This window comes from Borostomias antarcticus, assembly GCF_949987555.1.
Source record: "Borostomias antarcticus genome assembly, chromosome: 1".
NCBI classification, from domain to species: domain Eukaryota; kingdom Metazoa; phylum Chordata; class Actinopteri; order Stomiiformes; family Stomiidae; genus Borostomias; species Borostomias antarcticus.
In genome coordinates this window covers 22,139,064-22,158,816 of record NC_140234.1, presented here as the reverse complement: position 1 = coordinate 22,158,816, position 19,753 = coordinate 22,139,064, and the positions used below count along the sequence as shown (strand labels likewise).

At 45.2% G+C, this 19,753-nt stretch overlaps 1 protein-coding gene across 1 annotated transcript; it reads right to left on the bottom strand.

Annotated features, from left to right (window-relative positions):
- Positions 1-169: 169 nt before the first annotated feature.
- Positions 170-19,433, bottom strand: LOC311311004 (NADPH--cytochrome P450 reductase-like). Its single transcript, XM_084440616.1, has 16 exons — positions 19,375-19,433; positions 17,550-17,799; positions 12,063-12,111; positions 11,542-11,670; positions 11,202-11,351; positions 10,220-10,344; positions 9,887-9,976; positions 8,736-8,834; positions 8,183-8,299; positions 6,794-6,912; positions 6,270-6,451; positions 5,331-5,480; positions 4,237-4,504; positions 2,709-2,854; positions 2,058-2,143; positions 170-1,729 (listed from the first exon to the last, which is right to left on the bottom strand). Exons 2-16 carry the CDS (start codon positions 17,726-17,728, stop codon positions 1,585-1,587), a joined length of 2,034 nt encoding a protein of 677 aa, XP_084296742.1. The 5' UTR covers positions 17,729-17,799; positions 19,375-19,433; the 3' UTR covers positions 170-1,584.
- Between the last annotated feature and the right edge of the window lie 320 nt (positions 19,434-19,753).

Here is a 19,753-nt window from a genome sequence, read left to right as displayed (position 1 = left end):
CAGTGCTTCAGCTTTTATTATACAATGTTTGTTTAATAGTGTCTTCTCAGTTAAGATTCCAAAAAGTATCCAGTCATCCAAAAATGTAATTCAATTATACTGCCTACTTTGCAATGGCCAATATGAATGCATAATTCAAAAATGAATAACCAAATATATCTGATCCATTAATAATAATTTAAAAACATGATTTTCAAGTTATATTGTTTATATACAAATTACTAGTTTTGCATATAAAACCAAAAAAATCAAGTGTGTGGCTGGTATTAATGCTGGGAATCCAAAATAAAACCCCAAATCTAAAAAGGCACCAATTTCTTTGTTAAAATGACACATTAGTCTAGTTTAACAATTCAACCCCTGCCATTTGCATGTTGTGGTTTATTAGTATTCAGTAAAACAAAACAGAAAACAGGTGGTCTGGAGAATAATAGCACTGTTACACCATCCACTTGATAACAGTTCATACATGAGAAGTTCAAACCTCATAAAATTGAAGTAACCATCATATTGCCCCTCCAAAATCTGAACTTGAAAAAAAGAGGAAAACAAAAGACACAATAAAAGTTAAAACTCAAGAGTGGCAGTTAATGTTAGTGAATATGGTCATTCTCCCAGTAAACCATGACATCTGGGACTGATAAATAATTGATTTGACGAGATATTCCAATTCCTGACCATCTGAAATGTGCATGAATGTAACTTACAGTAACCTAATGCATAATGCAACTTCATATTTGAATAATTGGCAGTTTTGTAGACTGAATGTACTGTACAGAAACAGAACACTTTGCCTACTGCCCATCTCAATCTGCCAGACATTTTCATACTGTACCTGCAATGTGGTCAAATAGAGATTTATCCATGTCCTTCCAAACTAATCAGATTAGATTGTCAGATCTAATTTCATTATCTGCCTATATTTACAGTTGTCTACAGAGGTTGTGCAACTATCTTGACATTCAGTATGAAGTGAACTATACATTTCATATATATAAAAAATCCACCAGTGGGGAAGAGTATCTTCACAGCATGATACACACACACACACACACACACACACACACACACACACACACACACACACACACACACACACACACACACACACACACACATCTAGAGGCTTGTACATCACAACCATCAACGTTCACCACCTGCATCATTTCCTGGGTTTGCGGACCAATGTGGAACAACCCATGTGCCGTACACAACAATATAGACACTGCTTTCAATATGGAGTTGAACACTTATGCCAATGTAACTGGTTACGACAGTGTCTTTAGTTTTAGCGTAGTGCTTTACCCCACACCCTTTAAACGCCTTGTTAAAAAAAAAAAAGCTTCTGTATTCCAGGTCATCCAAAATGAATCGAACCCATCCTGAATGCACTCGTACCCTCAAAAGCCTTCAGCGGACAGTCCAATCTTTTCACCTAGTACTTATGTGAACAAGAGTGTTCATTAGCTTCCAGAAACAGTCCAAAAGGTGTTAACCGTTATCCAACGAACCCTCGGACTGCTGACAGTAAGGCTGAAGTCCAGTGGGTTCTCGGGGCTAGTTAGTGTGTTAGCTGCTTAGCGTTTAGCTCCATACGTCCTGAGAGTAGCGACCCTTAGTCATCAGCTTCTTGACGTAGGCCACGGCCTGGGCGTGCGTCAGGCCTCCCAGCTCCTCTGCCATTTCGTGGAAGGCGTTCAGGACGTCCCGAGCCATGCTCCTGGCGTCCCTGAGGGAGGAGACAGAGGCGGCCATGTTTACTAGAGGGAGCATGTTGGGAAAAGTGCTGTCCATTGTTTTGACTCTCTCACATCCTTGAGAGAGTGTTTCCAGAGGATATACTGTAAGCTATGTATTGAGGAGATATTGAGGAGATAATTAACAGTGTTGTTTTACAATAGGTTCTGTGAGCAAAAAGGAAGATGGCGCCAAAACCCCAGTGTTTGCACAGTTGCCATACCAACTGAAACATTAATGCAGTGACAGGGCAAGGACACAGTTGAGTTTTCCACTGCTATAGCTGGCTCTTATGATAAACCTATAACATGCACTCTTACCCGCAAACGTAGACATGAGCGTTGGCAGTGTGGATCAGCTTCCACAGGTGTTCCTTGTTTTTCTTCAAGAGATGCTGGACATACACCTGAGAAGAGAAAATACTATTAGCATACAGCAGCTGGGTGCACTAGCATAGCTGGTAGACGTGGTGGGAGAAATCGATTCATGCAAGAACTGCGATTCTGTTCTCTACGATTATCGATCGATTCACCAATAAAAAAGGTGGGTTTCTTCTCAGAAAGTTTTCACCCACTTTGGTTTTCAGTCCGTTTTTGTACACTAAAGATACAGACATTTTGTTGTCAAAATGTTGTATGCTTGCCATTGGTCCAGCAGAGGTGCAATAATTTTGGTGTGTTTAAAGGGTTACTGTAGTCAAACAGTGAAAAAATCATTTGAAATTATAAACGATCACAACGATAATATCGACAATAATTTAAAACATTTCAAAATCGAATCGTGACCCCAAGAATCAAAAGCAAATCGTAAGATCGTTACAGATTCCCACCCCTAATAGCTGGGACCGTTATGTACAGTAGCCAGGCTAACTGGCAACACACTAGCTGGCTAGTGTGTAGTAGTCTGGCGTGATAAACATAATATACTGGTTGACAGTTTCACTGCGTGGTGACAGCCATGTTGCCACATACCTTTTGCTCCTGGTCTCGTGAGAAGGCCACGTTGAGCTGAGTCAGCACCCCTGCCTTCTCAAACTCCTCCAGCTCCTGCTGGTACAGGAAGTCCTCGTTTCTATGGCGGCAGCCAAAGTACAGTATGGTCTCTCCAACCTCCTTTCCTGATGGCGAAATGCACCATATTCTGATTTAGATTACATTCAACTTAGTCTCGTGATACATGACAATCGTAGATCTCCGCCTTCCGAATGTATGGAGATTTATACATAGAAATAATTGCTGGAATGAACGGCCAGTATTAACAAGTGCCTTGGATTGGTTCAAACCTGAACAAACCTACAGCCTAAAGATGTTGGATTGGTTCTGAAATTCTGTTTTTTGTGCGAGGCTGTAAACCAGCGTACCTAGTTTAGCATTTGTCCAGTTATCACTCCCTCCCTGCTGGCACTAGTAGAGGCAGTAGTCCCAGTACACCAAAATCAAGTAGGACACCAAAATCAACCGGCCTATCTCCATTGCACAAGTAGAGTAGTGGTGAAAGTATTGGACTCCCACCCGGGAGATCGGGGTTCAAGACCCGATGGGGATGACTTTATGGGACTATACCCCAAACCTCCACATGTTCATCCTTTCACTCAGACCTTTACCCCTTGCCTTATAGGTCAGATACTGTCCCAACCCCAACCCTATTCTAACCCCAACCCACACTAGGAACTGGAAGAAGGACACCAAAACCAACCCGCCGATCTCCACTGCACAACTAGAGTAGTGGTGAGAGCATTGGACTCCCACCCGGGAGACTGGGGTTCAAGACCCGGTGGGGATGACTATGTTATCATCAGTGTAACTGCTTTAGCCACTGACCGCTACCATTAATTTTATGGAAGCTGCTGCTAGTTGTTGTGAGCTCATGAGCTAACTAGCTATCCCGCTCTTATTGTGCTGGATTAGCATTGGATGCAACTTGTGTCCAGGCGACAAGACCCATCTTAATTTATTAGAAACTATTGCATGTCATTTCAATTCACAGCTATTTCAGTGTCATGACTAGCTTCCGTCCTACCAGTCCTGAACAGAAACAAGCCAGCCACGCACATAAGCCAGGCTGGACTTGGCCTGGTTTTCTTCTATTTTACTCTCTTGGATTGGTCCTGCAATACAGTTTTTTAACTTACTAATTATTTCCAACCATTTTAAGCGACAAAATCTGAATGAAAGTCCTCAGTCTCTAGTCGAGCGAAGCATTTCGTAGAACATAAGTCTACATTCCACTTATAGTCCATCCATGGAGGTTTAACCCCGTCTTCAGTAGGAAAGACTTGACTGCATTTTTGTAGACTAGTCAAAGTTTGAATTTCAGAATGTCAGAAATGGTCCCAGCAATAATAATGGTATGAATTTGTTTCAGATACACTGTTGTCTTTTTTTTATTTTTTATTTTGTACTGTCAAATAAAATCAATCAATAAATCAGCTTTCAGAATGCTTCAAGACACACTAGTTAATAACCAGACTCTACTGGTGCTCCGTGGTGGTTTGGTTACCTTGTTCCCTGAGCCAGGCCCTCTCCTGGAGGAAGCCCATGAAAGGAGCAATGCCCGTGCCCGGTCCAATCATCACCACAGGGTTGCTGGCCTTGAAGGGCAGCCGGAACTGGGACTTCCTCACGTACATGGGGACGGTGGCCTTGTGGCCGTTGTCCGTCACCGTCTTGTTCTTCAGCCAGTTGGTCGCCACGCCCTTGAACGTGCGCCCCGTGCTGGTGCCGAAGACCACCACCACAGCGCAGATGCTGATGGTCGTGGGGTGCACCTGCCGAGGACATCCAAGATCAAGATTCAAGATCTCTTTATTTGTCACATGTAACGCACGTGTACAGTTACTGTGAAATGTGCTGCCGGCTCCAAGATTATGCTCGATACAGATAAACTCAAATACTCACTTTACTCACTTTACAAATTTACAAGTTACAAATTCATAAATTACACAATAAGTAACATTTCTATACAGTATAACGATAGCGGTAAGATAAGATAGATACCGGTCTGGATGGATTATGTACATGCCATATGTGGATATGAATAAATAAATAAATAAATAAATAAATAACCGGGGAAATCTGTTATGTACAGACAGGCTATAGCTATAATAAATAATCCCGGACATCAAGTCAGACTAAATTCTACTGTGTGACAAGAGCTAGTAAGAGCTTCAGACCACCTGGGCCAGATGTTAAAACGTACCGTTCTTATAACCTCACTAAAATCCTTCTGCTAAATAACACAGCTGACAAAACACCATCAAGTGAGCTGCCATGCCATCGTTTACCACGTTGACACTCGTGCGACAAGGCTGCCCGAGCATACCCGAGAGAGAGAACAGCCCTGGTGTGTGAACGGGACATTTTTTACATTACATTACAGTAATTTAGAAGACGCTTTTATCAAAATCGACTAACAATAATTGCATTTAACACAGGGAAAGCCAAGTACTACTATTTTTCAGAACTCACAAGTGCAACCTCTTTCTAAAACAAGTGACTAAGAGCATAATCTAGTGCTGAAGGCATTACATCACATGACGTGATGTGATGACTGCCATAAGGAGAGTATGAAGCAGAGGCCTGTAGCCGTCTGACCTTGCCGGAGGAGGCGATGGAGTAGTAGCGCGCCTGCAGGCGGGGCAGCAGCTCACACAGGTGGTCCACGGCCGGCCGGAGGGAGGGCATGTCCTCCAGCACCGCCACGATGCTCCGCTGGGCGTCCAGCACCCAGCTCTGGTACAGACCCTGAGACACGAGAGGGATTTAACCCGCTGACCTTTGGTTTACCCAGCCCGTTTCTCTCGACGTCGAAACTCTCGCCCGACTGACAGCGAAAGACCTAAGCTGTTATATCTAGATGGTTGTTATATCAGTGCTAGTCAAAAGTTTGGACATACTTTCGGTCAACAATTTGGACACACTTTCTCACTTTTGACTGCTACTGTAGTTAAGTCAGTAAGTAAGTTTGCTGCTAAATGTGTCTTTTATTATGTGGTATCTATCTTATTATGGGTTACTGGCATATAGCTCACATGCACTGTATAGTTGCCTACCATACAGGTAAATATATATATATATATATATTATATATATATATATATATATATTATTTACTCCTCTATTTTTGACAGTGTTACTTATTAGTTTCTTATAATGTAGTATTTATGCGACGCATATGTGCTCTGTAATATGTTCCTCTGATATAACTAAAACCTTTTCCAAGAAAGTGATCAGTCGTCTCGTTGAGAAAGGTCAGGTAAGAATCTTTAGTTTCTATTGGCTCAAATGGGTGAACTGTTTTTTTGCGTCCCTCTGTGGAGAATTAGGATCAGTACATGTATATTCTCCGCCCTATATACCCATTTATTTCTGTGAAGCGCATTGTGTTGCCTGTGCGTATGAAATGCGCTGTATAAATAAAGTTTGATTTGATTCGATCGAAGCTGTAAGCTCCCCAACGCGAGGCAGTCACTGTAAACTGGGCGAGAGTAGGAAGTAGAAAGTCGGTGGTAGAAGACGAGGCGCCCGGCCCACCTTGCCCTCTGGGGAGGCGGAGGCCATCTTGCGCAGGGTCTCCTGGTCGGCGTTGTCGGCGGCGTACTGCGCCAGCTCGAACAGCACGTTGGTGCGCGGGGGGTTGCTGATGTCCAGGTAGTGGGTCAGGGCCGTGCGGTAGCTGGTCGGGCAGGGGAACGGGTGCTTCTTGTTGGACACCTCTGAAACAGAAACACACTGAGCGCTCGAGTCTTGACGTGGGGAAATCAGTTTTGACCACTTGCGCTGTCGTTCCGTTTCCCTGAGGCGTGTGACTATGCGGACGGCACACACTCAATCTAATGACATCATCTGTTGCGGATCACACTGTACGAACGATGATGTGTGCTTGATTTACACAAATGTCTGTGCCATTGCCCTTGATGGAAACAGATACCATTGTAAACCTTGCTTATGTATTTGCATGTGGCTAGGAAGAAGCAGACAAAAAAATTAATTCCCTCTATGCAAATACAAATGCAAAACAACCTGCCTCCATAGGTACAGTGTGATGTGCAACTGACCGTCCAGGTTATTGAGTGAGAAGACCGTGTCCAGATCCACATCCAGCAGCTGGCCTATCCTGTTGACCATGCCGGCGTCGTTGGTGGGGTAAGCGGCCACGTGGTCTCCGGAGTCATATCTAGAGAAAGAGAGGCCGGGGTACAGGCGAACAATACACCAATTAGCTTCATCAAATCTGTTTCATCAGACATGGATATCATTACCTACTGCACTTACAGGTTGACAACATGAGAGAGAAAAGCCATGGAGATCATTAACTTGCAGGTGGGCAGGTAGGATATAGCATGATGTGTGGTCTGAGTGCACAAGAATAAGCTCGGTATTGCAAGTCATGTGAAGCCAAGGGGCCCCAAAAGTGTGGCGGTTAACACAAGTGTTGTTGTTGCTGCTGTTGTTGTTGTTGTTGTTGTTGTTGTAGGAGTCTCTCTCACTCCCGGTCTGATTGGCCCAGAACAATGAGCATTTACTGTAAGTGCGTCTTTCACCTGTACATTCACAGACCCCATTCAAGGTTCAGCTGGCATCCCCCTTGCCCCATCACCATGGTTTCAGTAGATTAGCATGTTCACAGGACACCAGGGACACGGTCAGAAAATGTTGTTCAATTATTGGTCATCCATATGGGTAAAATGACAACCAATTTACACTATTTCTACCTGGATATCATATAGAGATGTAACGGTATGAAAATTTCACATCACGATTATAGTGACCAAAATGATCATGGTTATCAGTATTATCACGGTACTGTTAAAATATGCTGAAAATGTTCAAAAACTACACTCTGAAAACATTTCACTAAGTTTTATATTGAAAACCACTAATAGTTTTCAAATAGCAGCACTATGCACTTTTTGTTTGCATAAACATTAAAATAATGCGTCTTGGAGACTGTTGCTAACTTTGGTTGATGCTGGACAGTATTTACAGTAGAGTTTTTCAAAGCATGGTAATAGTGAACACGGTTTTAGTGATCATTTTATCGCGATATATTTAATCAAATCACAGTTTATCATTATACCGGTTATTGTTACATCCCTAATATCATAGCCTATGGTATGATAGCCGTAGCCCAGTCATTTTTATGTAAAAACATACATTTCAATATGGAGGGATAACCGGACAAAGCCATTTCTAGGGGTGTCGCCAGCCCCGCCCAAAAAGGGACAGGAAGGGCGCAAGAAAAAGGCGCTGTGGGCTACGGAAGAAGGAGTCGTTGAAACAAGCAACTTTCATTTCATTGGAATGAATGGGCCGCCATCTTTGAACACCCCATCCAGAGTTTAAAACCTCCATGCATAACAGTACTGTACATGAAAGACGGACATGTGTTGCAAGCCGGCGTCAGACCCATTTTAACATCAAAACAAACGGAGGCGCTCCGGTACCTGATTTTGGAGGCGGAGATGTCCAGCTCTAAGTGCATGAGGTGGCGCTCTCCCGCGCTGTTCAGCTTGCGGTTGATGACCACCGTCGCCAGGTAGGGGTTCTTGGCATCAAATGGCCTGCAAACAAATATGGAACATAAATCTTATGTCTTAATTCCTAATAGGTAGCTAAGAATAAAGACAGGCCGGCAGGGGAGAACGCCCCCTGCAGGTGAGGTGACATACAAACTAGCCCCTTTCATCATCAATCAACCTGGGATGACAAAGCGCTTATTATAGAGAAGCGCCATACAGACGACCTTTAAGGCTCGGTGGAGTGAGAATCAGGTCAGCGTCATGACAACAAGCATCTCTTCTGTGCTCGCCCGGCCCCCGCCCGAACAAGAACAATAATCAATTACTTTCGTTTCATTAGCCGCGATGATGCAGCTCTGTAGTCATGTCACACACACACACACACACACACACACACACACACACACACACACACACACACACACACACACACACACACACACACACACACACACACACAGGTTGCGCGCCTACTCACGGTTTCTGGGTCTCGAAGCTCTTGAGGCGTCCCATCTCGCCGGCGTACACCTCGTCCGCGCCGACGCCGGCCGACACCACCAGCTCGTACTGACGGATACTGGGGGCGGAGAGGACGTGCGGTTACTTTCCGCATGGCGTCGACTCGACACCTCAGGATGTAGAAGAATCATCTTGCCGATGCCTCAAAGGGCCAACAGGAGTAGGGCTGGGTATTGATTCGAATTTCCAGAATCGATTCGATTCCGTTTCACAAGGTTCAGAATCGATTATCACGATTCAATTCGATTCGATTCAATATCGATTCTGTTAGTGTTACTAAAAACTTTTTTCTTTGCTGTAACCTTAATTACATGACTGCCAAGTTATGCAACACATCAATACTAGGGCTGGGTGTCGATACTGATTTCCAAAAATGAATGAATGAATCATTGAAGGAATTAATGAACTATTCATTCCTTCATTTATTCCTTCATTAAATAAAAGATCGATTTTGGGATTCATGAATCGATTCTGAATCCTTTGATTCAGAATGGATTAATTTTTTTTTTTTTTTTTTTTAACCCAGCCCTAAACAAAAGGTGGGGCACTTTTTCTTTTAGGCAATGATTGGCCCCCTGTGTGATGCAAATGTGTTGACGCATCTGCGCGACGAGTCTGCGGGGGCCACACGAGACATCCGCTCAGCGGCAACACAAAGTGAGGGGCCTCAAAGCACAGAGGGAGGCATTCATGCTGCAGGCCAGAGCTTAGAACGCCATATTTGAATTGGAAATGTGATATTGTTGATATTGTCGTTTCACGCGGCCGTTTAGGTTTTCATTTGCAAATGAATGGCGACGGTTGTAGTGACTTCAAACATGCAGGATGTGCTGTTTTATTTCTTAGAACACGCAAGAATACATTAAATCAGACCGCTGTGTGATACAACCAAGATATTACTAAGATGGATGGTGTTTTGTCAGCACCGTGGGTGATATTTACTCTTCAATAAGTGAATCAATATCCTTACGAGATGCGTCTGTTCCTTTAGCTCAACGACTTTTTTGGAAACAAACGTGACCGTAAATGTATGACAACAAATGTGACCGCAAACGTATGAGAGAGAATGTGACCGTGGGACAGGTGAATGTCAGACAGGCCGGCCGGTACCTGGCGTCATCCCCCGTGGCCTCCACGCCGAAGTGCTCGCACACCGCCGGCCAGAAGCCCTCCTTCCACGAAACAAAGTCTTCCTCCAGACTGCCAGAGAACAAGAGCAGGGAACACACCTTGTAAAACGTGTCTAAAGTAAATAAAGACCTGGAATGTGACTACTGACTGTTGTTAAGACAACACATGTACTGGTGAGGTGGGTCAAACATAAATAAATAAAAAATCACTACATCTTCTGGCTCTGATGCAAAGATATATTTTTTCAATGTTGAGTAATGAAATAATATATTTTTGCATTAACATTCCTATTATGAGGATATCACAACTTACTTGCCATCGTCGTCCCCCAGACCCAGGTCAAAGATTCTGGTGGCCCCCAGCTCTGCTAACCTCTTGTCTGTATATTTCCCCATGGCGTTATAGTGCTCGTATGTTTTATTACCCAGCCCAAACACCTGAGGGTACAGAGTCAAATGTCAAGTCAAATTAGCCTAAATGCTAAAGCTTGCTTACATCTCTACCATACACACACAGAAACAGACACAGACACACACACAAAACAAATCATGACAAAACCCTGAATTGAAAACAAAAAATGTGCTGCTATATCTCCTTATATGCCTCAAATATCCAGACAGTATCCACCACATTCATATCTTCTGGATCAGACCTGTGCGTTTTTGTGGCTGTGAGAAACATTAAACAAAAATAAAACATGGATTCCCAAGACAACCCCCTCCCCCTCATCCTCCACCAACAACAACACGGCCTGAAAAAAAAGCGTTCTCCGGAGAAACACGCACAACGGACCAGAGGAAGCCATGGTTCGCATTGTTCAGCGGTGATGTCAATGAGAAAACACTCAAAATGGAGGTCTCTCGATGTCTCGGGGAAAAACCACAGAGTGCCAGTGCTAGCCAGCTCTGCAGACCCGCGGCGCTCGCCCAGCCCAGAGCATTGTTTGGCAGGGCCACATGTTTCCACTTGGTGAGCGGAGTTCGGAGTGAACAGGGAGGTTGGGGGGCACGGACCAAACTGTGTGTAACATTCCCACCACCGGGGTTTTCTGCGAGGGGGTAAAAAACCTTGGATGAGATGTCTGAGAGTCAAAACTCCCTGACTGTCCAGTGAGGCCGGACTCATGTCTGAATATGCGTACTAAAATGTCCTCTTTACAACGACATTGTTCTTTGAGAACCCCTTTTAGTGTTGAACACACAACAGTCCCTGACGCGTCTCTTCCTGCGATACCACTGCTAGGTGCAGTAAGATGGCGCCGTGCGACCGAATTCAGACGATCCGAGATACTGACCGCAAAATTGACACCGTTCAGGTCTTCGTCGGTGTCTTGCATCCAGTCGTAGAAGTCCTGAGCGTTGTCCGTGGGGTCGCCCTCCCCGTAGGTGGCCATGCAGAACACGGCTAGAGAGTTCTCCACCTCCGCCAGACGAGGGAGCTCCGACTGGGCAGAGAGAAGACCGAGGAACATCAAACTTTTCACTGAAAAACATCTCAGTCCTCATACTCTGGTGCCAAAAGACTACAGGCCTTTGATTTTGCCTTTGGCGGTTAACACGAATCTAACCTAAAATGCTCGGCGAAAGTTCGTAGGATAAAACGCATTTAAGAACGCGGCTTGACCGGACCAATACCATGTCATACTCTTCGGGGTCGGCGGACATGCCCCTCATCCCGTAGCGCTGGGCGTCTTTAGCCAGCCTGCCGGAGAACTCCTCGGCCGTACCCATCTGGGAACCGTAGAACACCACTATGTTCCTGTTCTGGAGAGAGACGGTAGAGAAAGACAACGGGTCTGACGTGAAGATCAAACACTTTACATGCCCCAACGTCCGATTTACACATGCTCAAATTAAGATCAGACTAACTACACACACTGCTCCTAACGCTAACCTTAAGCATTATCTATAGGAGTAGTGGCCCTTGAAAGTAACACCCTTTCCTTTACAGCCTAGGCCTCTTGGCGGTGTATACTTCTGTACCTCTGTATAGTGGCCCATCTTTATCTTACCATTATTTCTAACAGGACTGAGGTAAAAATACACCTATATTTACATGTCTCTCAATCTACATGAATGCCATTCTATTGTGTACTGTTGCTTAAAAACTGCAACGTAGTAGGCTGGCCATAGTGTTTAGCAGAACTCCCACCAACCGTCTTTTTCATCTTTTCAATGAAGCTGGTTTCTTGCTGCGGTGTGACTCTGGGGACAGAGAAGACGAGAGACAGATGTCAAACGTCAGAGCTACCGAGGAGCCTCGTTTATTCAGTCTCACTTAATGGACCGGCACAATGAAACCAATGTCTAAGTCCCGTTAGTACAAACTCTGGAGATAAATCAAATGCACCTTGAATACTTTCACATACTTTCATGTTTTCGGCCTGTATGTTTGAACCAGATCTGTTTTAGCGGAATGCCTGTTTTATCGGAATGCCTGTTTTATCGGAATGCCTGTTTTATCGGAATGCCTGTTTTAGCGGAATGCCTGTTTTATCGGAATGCCTGTTTTAGCGGAATGCCTGTTTTAGCAGAATGCCTGTTTTAGCCGAATGCCTGTTTTAGCAGAATGCCGGCAGAAAAGACGCCTTTCAAAGAGGTGGAGCAGAGAATGTTCTGAGCACTGGCACTCTCATTGTATTTTCCAGCTCATGGGAGAGAGTGTTGAAATGCTCGCACATGGACAACCGAGAACACAAATCCCCCCCAACTCACCACATCGTTAGTAAACCGAGAGAGGAAACTGTGGATTTTGTGGGTCCCTTTCAATGAAATCAAGAGGATCGACTTTTTGAAAGTTGAGGGTGTAACAGGCTAACTGTTATGGAATTGTATACGTTTTTGAATTCTCCGAGATGCGTTAAGGTTTAAACGTGTAATTGATGAAAGAATAGTGAGAATGACAAATAAGGCATGGCAATGTCATACAGATTAACTTTCTTCAATCAGCATCCGTCATGCACTGCAGACATAAGATTCACTATGAATGGCCAAATGACTTTCACAGGATGACAATTTTCTAGCATTCAGTCTAATAATTCAAGCTGGGAAAAAACAACACATGAATGCATAAAATGAACAGCAACATAGAGACTTGCCATTTCAGGCAATGGCATCCATTTCCCTGGAAAGCGTCAAAAAATGATGGACAGTGGAAGATATTGGAGTAGACTGTCACTGTCGCTGTCACTCACACACACACACACACACACACGAGAGAGAGAGAAAGACTGACCTGGCTGCCGCTGCCTGTCTCTCTTTGGGCAGAGAGAACACGCATCCCATGGCTAGAAGCAGTGTTCTCCAGAGCGCCAAACACACACACACACACACACACTTGTTTGATCCACAGTGGGAGCCAGTCCTAGAGCATGGAGGGGGGTCGTTAGGAGCTGACTCTGCCTTGGCCTCTCCCTAGTCCACAGTGCCGACGCTGGAGTTGATTTCCATACCCTGACTAACCTCCTTCTGCCTCACACACACACACACACACGCACGACGTGTGCAAACACACACGCGCTTCTACTGGAGCGCGCGCGCGCTCTCTCTCTCTCTCTCTCTCTCTCTCAGTGGGATCACAGCACGCACGTAGCCATGACTGTTCGCTCCTGCGTCTGCAGCCTCTCGCTGGCGGCCCTGGGGCGAACTCCAAGCTCGTGTTCTCCTCAGAGCGGACGCATCGCCGCTACGGCCGTCCCTCTCCCCCGGTCACGGGCGGCCGCCGCCGACAGCTGGCACGGAGGAGGAGGAGGATGGAAACAGCGCGCGGCGTGCGAAGGCTGACTGGACTGACATCTCCCACCAATCTCCTTCGAGTAAGCCAGCGGGACTCCGTCGAGAACACGCAAGAGCCCTGCCATGCCCCCCTGCACAGACATACGAGCACACACACGCACGCACGCACAGCAACCGCGCTCACATCAATACGCATGCATGAAAGCCCTCTACGTCCTCTCCTCACTTCCTCTGCAATCTGTAGGGACTGCGCGACCTCACCCGAGTCGCTCTGGCAACCATTAACGGCGTAAATTTGTTCCTGTTGTCGATGCGTTATTGTTTTTTTCTCTCTCTCTCTCTCTCTCTCTCTCTCTCGGAGAGACGAGGAGGCGCGTCTCCGGGAGCCGCGCAGTCCAGGGGAGTGTGTCACTATGGTTACCTAATCTATCATAAAAGGTCGTCGTCTGTGACAGGCCCGCTCCATTCACGCCTCGTCCAAAGCTAATTAGGGACGGCTCTTCTCACGGGCCGAGGCCGCCAAGCCGCGAGAAAAGCTGGACTTTGGCCCCCAACTTTCCACCTCGCAGCGTTCTCAAAGGGAGAGAGCATCCGCCGAGGAGGAAACGTCCAAAGCGGACTTAGCTCAGGGTACAGGGAGAACAAAAAAAAAGGTTTCCACAGAGACGGGAAGAAAAAAAAACAGCCTTCCCTGCGCACAGAGAAAGACCAGCACAGATAAATGTGTGAACCAGACGGGCGAGAAGTAGGACGAAACTCCTAGTTCGCTCTCCTTTTCCTGCTCTCCCCGAAACAAACCCCTTCCTGGAATGTTCATGGCTTCAGTTGTGGGCTGTTTCCTCCGTCCTGCATATTTCCTTCAAAGGGGTTTGTTGGTGCAGAGGGGAGGCCAGGGGGACCTCTCTGGGAGAGATGGGGGGAGGGAGAGAGAGAGAGCTCCAGTAATTAGGCTTCCACTGGTGGGTAACTTTGAGCCTCTCTTTAACTGTTCCCATTGAGAAAGAATGAGAGTAAGAAAGAGAGGGAGAGAAAGGGGAGGGGGGGGTGATAGAGACAGAGAGAAACGAGAAAGAGGAGAGAAAAGGAGAGCTAGTGGGCCCCCTTCCTATTTCCAGTAATTAGAATCCCCTTCGGGTCCATTGTCTGGGGGGAGGGTTAACTTGGGCATTCCCTCGAGGAGGGAAATGGATCCAAACCCTCCCATAAGAAAAGATGCCCACAAACGAACGAGAGCAAGTGGTACTGATCAAGCTTTAGATGCAGAGAGGATGAGAATAAGATGGCCATGCATGTTCTAACATTTGCAGGCAGAGGTTTTCAAGAATCATTCTTTCAGAGGGTTGGCAAAAATCAATAGCTTATATACGTGTGTTTTCATTTACAGTGCATTTGTAAAGTACTCACACTCCTTCAGTTTTTCCACATTCTGTTGTTACAGCCTTATTTCAAATTGATTAAATTATTTTTTTCCTCAGCAATCTACACACAATACTACATAATGACAGTGATTTTTTAAATTATAATTTATAATTATTTTATTTTTTTGTACAAATGTATTAAAAATAAAAGACAAATATCACACACAAGTACTCAGACACTTTTCTCAGTACTTTGATGAGGCACCTTTAGCAGCCATTAGAATAGTGATTAGTTGCAGCGGTCCACCTGTGGTAAATGCAATTCACTGGACATGATTTGGAGACGCACGCCTGTCTACTGTACTGAATGTAAAGTAATAATCCCCCACAGTTGACCAAGCCATGAAGTCGAGGAAACTGTCCATAGACCTCCGAGACATCTGGGAAGGGGTACAAAAAAGATTCTGTAGCATTGATGGTCCCGAAGAGCACAGTGGCCCCACCAGGACCCTTCCTAGAGCTGGCTGCCTGGCCAAACGGAGTAATTGGGGGAGAAGGGCCTTGGTCAGGGAGGTGACCAGGAAGTGGTCCCTCTCACAGAGCTCCAGCGTTCCTCTGTGGAGATGGGAGAACCTACCAGAAGGACAGGGGTCATGTCTGGAGGAAACCAGGCACCCCTCATCACCTGGCTAATACCATCCCTACGGTGAAGCATGGTGGTGGCAGCATCATGCTATGGAGATTTTTTCAGTGGTGATTTTTTTTTCAGTGGCAGAAACTGGTAGACTGGTCAGGACTGAGGGAAAGATGAACTTAGCAAAGTACAGAGAGATCCTTGATGAAAACCTGCTCCAGAGCGCTCAGGACCTCAGACTGGGGCAACGGTTTACCTTCCAACAGGACAACAACCCTAAGCACACAGCCAAGACAACAAAGGAGTGGCTTCGGGACAAGTCTGTGAATGTCCTTGAGTGGCCCAGCCAGAGCCCAGACTTGAACCCGATTGAAAATCTTTGTAGAGACCTGAAAATAGCTGTGCAGCGACGTTCCCCATCTAACCTGACAGAGTTTTAGAGGATCTGCAGAGAAGAATGGGAGAAATACCCCAAATACAGGTGTGCCAAGCTGGTAGTGTCTTCCCCAAGAAGACTTGAGGCTGTAATCACTGCCAAAAGTGCCTCAATAACATACTGAATAAAGGTGTGAATACCTATGTACATGTGATATTTAAGTTTTTATTTTAATAAAAATAAAAATTTAGTGAAAAAAAAAAACTATTTTGTAATAAAGCTGTAACATAAAATGTGGAAAAAGTGAAAGGGTGTGAGTACTTTCTGGATGCACTGTAAATGCACCCTTTAAAGCACAAAATAGGAAAAAACATTATGCTAGCCTTTACATCCTACATCGAAGACCTTTAGAATTTGGACAGTTTCATTTGGGTAAGTGTAATACTTCTTCTTGGTATTGTTCCATATTCTGCTCCAAAAACAGTTTCTTTCTGTAGATTCTAGGCCTCTTTCAACGGGGTTTCCCAACAGATACAAGTTCAGAGATGAGCACTGTGAAGCTTCTTCTGCCATTCTAACAAATAAACACAGACTATCCACCCACACGCCACGTCACACCACACTACGCTCTGCGTACAGGCAAGCAGCTGTGCTTAGCTAACGCAAAAACAGCAATCCAGTTCACATGCACGACTATGATCACAGGAATGAGGAATGAGTCTTTAGCCATCAAACAGCAGCAGATGTAAACAAATGTGGCCACCGCACTCATTCCCTCAGTCAGAGCCTACATGAGGTCAAACTCCCGATCCTCTGCCCAGATGACCACAGTGTGGTGTGGGGGGAAGGCCATGCATGGGCACACTTCCAACGGCTGCTTTCAACTCCTCTCCGAGTTCCACGGCAAGACGAGTCCTAATGACTTCTCGGTCACCGGGGGGGTGGCTTAAGGACCGACCGACTGAACTTTTTGAGTGGAAATTCTGAGTCAGAAAAAGCAACGCGTTAAAAATAGGCTACTGGATGACTTGTGAAAAGAAACAGTTGGTCGGAGTGAGCGGCCAAGGCAAACGAAGCAGAGCGGCCCTGGCCTTCGTCTTGGAACGCGTCTCGGCGCCGCGTTCAGAACCGGCTGCTGAGCGCCGGCCCGGCCGACGGAGCTGCGGCGGGTCCTGACGGTCACTTCAGTTAATGTGGGGGGCGCCCGAAGGAAACTGGCCGTGCATCCTGGCACAGCCGGTCTGATCCCGGCGTTCCATGACTCTGACAAAGTAGAAGTGGTAGTACTAACGTCTACCTAATGTCCCTTTGGGGACACCGTAGCCGATAAATCCAGGGATGATACACCATCCACTCCACTTACAATTCACACACTACACCCCCCCCCCGCACACACACACCCATAGCCAGTGACGAGGAAAGCTTGGACAAAGACTATAAACTAACGTCTTTTAACTTTTACTGTAAAGCAGAACATGCAGTGAAATAATCCTATTACGGGTAATAAAGGGTGCTTTTTTTAAATGAAAAGGCCACTTACACAGTGGTGAGCCCCCTGACCTCGGGGCCGGCCTCCTCAGGCTTCCTGCGGTTCATGTACCAGTAGATGAGCAGGCCGACGATGAGGGTGAAGAGGAAGATATCCAGGTTAGTGAAGAGAGGCTCCTCTTCCACGGGGGCCACGTCGGGGCCCTCGGGGGCCATAGGGTCCTCCTCCATGGGGCCACTCGCTCGCTAGCTGTGTGATTGGGGAAACACGGGCCTGCTGGTGCCAGGGGGGAGGGCAGAGCCTGTTTAACACACAGACATGTCTCAGACGTTCAGGTGGTCTTAGCTCTGAGGTGAGATGGTTAGCTTGAATGAAAATAAGCTGCAGTCCAGGCGGCATCGTGCCTGATCTTACACACGACATTGGCATGATGACTATGCAAATCTTACTTCCGCTGCTCAGCATCAGGCTAGTCAGTAAGAAAAGTGCTTTGACACATGGCCTAACAGGGATGCAGTAACGCAGGCAAACACCCCTTAGTCACATTATGGTGCTGTATACCGCTGCTTAAAACAGATGTAATACCGAAGTTGACCACAAGAGGGCATGCAAATGTTTAAAATGAGAAAATGTACATGGTGTACTTTTTTAGGACGCCAAACCCATTGTAAACCATTAAAAAGTGTGCTTTTAAGTGTAACCTAAAGCAAAACGGGACATCTGGTTACTCAAAATCAATCATTTTAGACAAGAAAGGAGCATGCTTGGAGAAAATGCATGGATATTTCATTACATTAATACATGGGTATTCTGTTAAGAAATCCAGGGAGATTCAAACTCCCTTTGAACTGAGCAAAGTTCCTATGGTCATTGAGACGTGACAGGTGAAATGATCGGTTTAATGAACATCCATTAATTATATTCATTCATCAGGATACATCTGGCGATCAAATTTCTAACATACTCATGACTTTGCTACATCATTAATTCTGGGAGTAGAGCCAACAGTCACTTTTGCAAGCAGAACCCACTCAACTCCATCGGTTTTCTTGATTTCAGTAGATGCATGATAATGAATGAAGGATGAGTCATATGTATCATAGCCCTCATCATTATGCATAATTGTACTGGGACAATTACCACCTACTTAGTCCTAAACTACATCCATAAACAACAGATTGGAGATGGACAAAGAAAACATTCCCTCATGACAGCAATGTGACATGACAACGGCAAACATAATGATATATCATAAGTCTGAAGTTGTTTAAGGTTAGCTTGGATGTAACTTTAGGCATAATATTACAGCAACGTAGACAGTATAAGTTTTAGCCAATGACTACAAGTTCTCTTGCATAGCAACATGTTAGTCCGTAAAGAAGAGAATTTGTGTATCGTTAAATTCAATAATAAGAAACAAACTCTCCTGGATATTACTTGACTTTGTAATGAGCAAACTACAAACTTTTGTACTGCATTACGTATTACAGTACCAAAGGTTTAGCTAGATAGCTAACGTATGTTTGGTTCATATCATGCTCTTCACTTCATATAGCTAACAGCTGGTTATCAATATTTGTTTTTGAAATGTCAACTTCAACAATAATCACCCTGCTTTCTGAACTAGTACACACCAATACTGTTCAATGTTAGCCTCGCTAAGTATACACAAACTATAGCTAGGCTAGAACCATTAATAATTAAGTACTAGGCTGGTGTAACCTACCTGTCCTGCAGAGCTATATGCTAACGTCAACTATCGCACCATACATGCATACTACAAAGTAGTTATGCATGGTTGACTTTGATATTTCAAAAGCACAGCTTGCTAAGTCATAAAAATAAAAAAGCTTGGCCTTGGAGTTTAAAATCATACCTTCTGCACCTGTCCTCCAGTCCCGTGCAGCTAGCTAACAAGCTAGTGGCTCAAACGATTGCCTCAGCTACGTCATCCATGTGCGCGGTCCCCGGTGTGTGACATCACGCCTTCACGTCCCAGACAGCTCATCAAGTTTCAGACATAGGCATGCATAAAGTTTCAGTGTTTAAATCATAGGTAATTCACATGGGATGCCTAGCTAATGGTTAGCTATATAATTTTAATTTAATAATTATTTTGTGCAAGTCATAGAGTTGGCTGCCTAGTAATGTAAGGCTAGTTAGCTACTGTAGCTATGGTTAGCTGCCGAGTAATGTAACTTTAATGTCTCGTGTGTGGCATTCTTTTCTCAATTTTGACCATATTATTCTAACTA

What these genes read in the sequence shown, in the direction of transcription:
- LOC311311004 (XM_084440616.1), bottom strand. Translation starts at nt 17,728, where the DNA reads ATGGAGGAGGACCCTATGGCCCCCGAGGGCCCCGACGTGGCCCCCGTG. An exon ending in TTGAAAAGATGAAAAAGACG is followed by an intron (nt 11,671 to 12,062) that starts GTTGGTGGGAGT and finishes GTCTCTCTCCAG; the next exon opens with AACAGGAACATAGTGGTGTT. An exon ending in ATCTCCGCCTCCAAAATCAG is followed by an intron (nt 6,913 to 8,182) that starts GTACCGGAGCGC and finishes CTCTTTCTCTAG; the next exon opens with ATATGACTCCGGAGACCACG.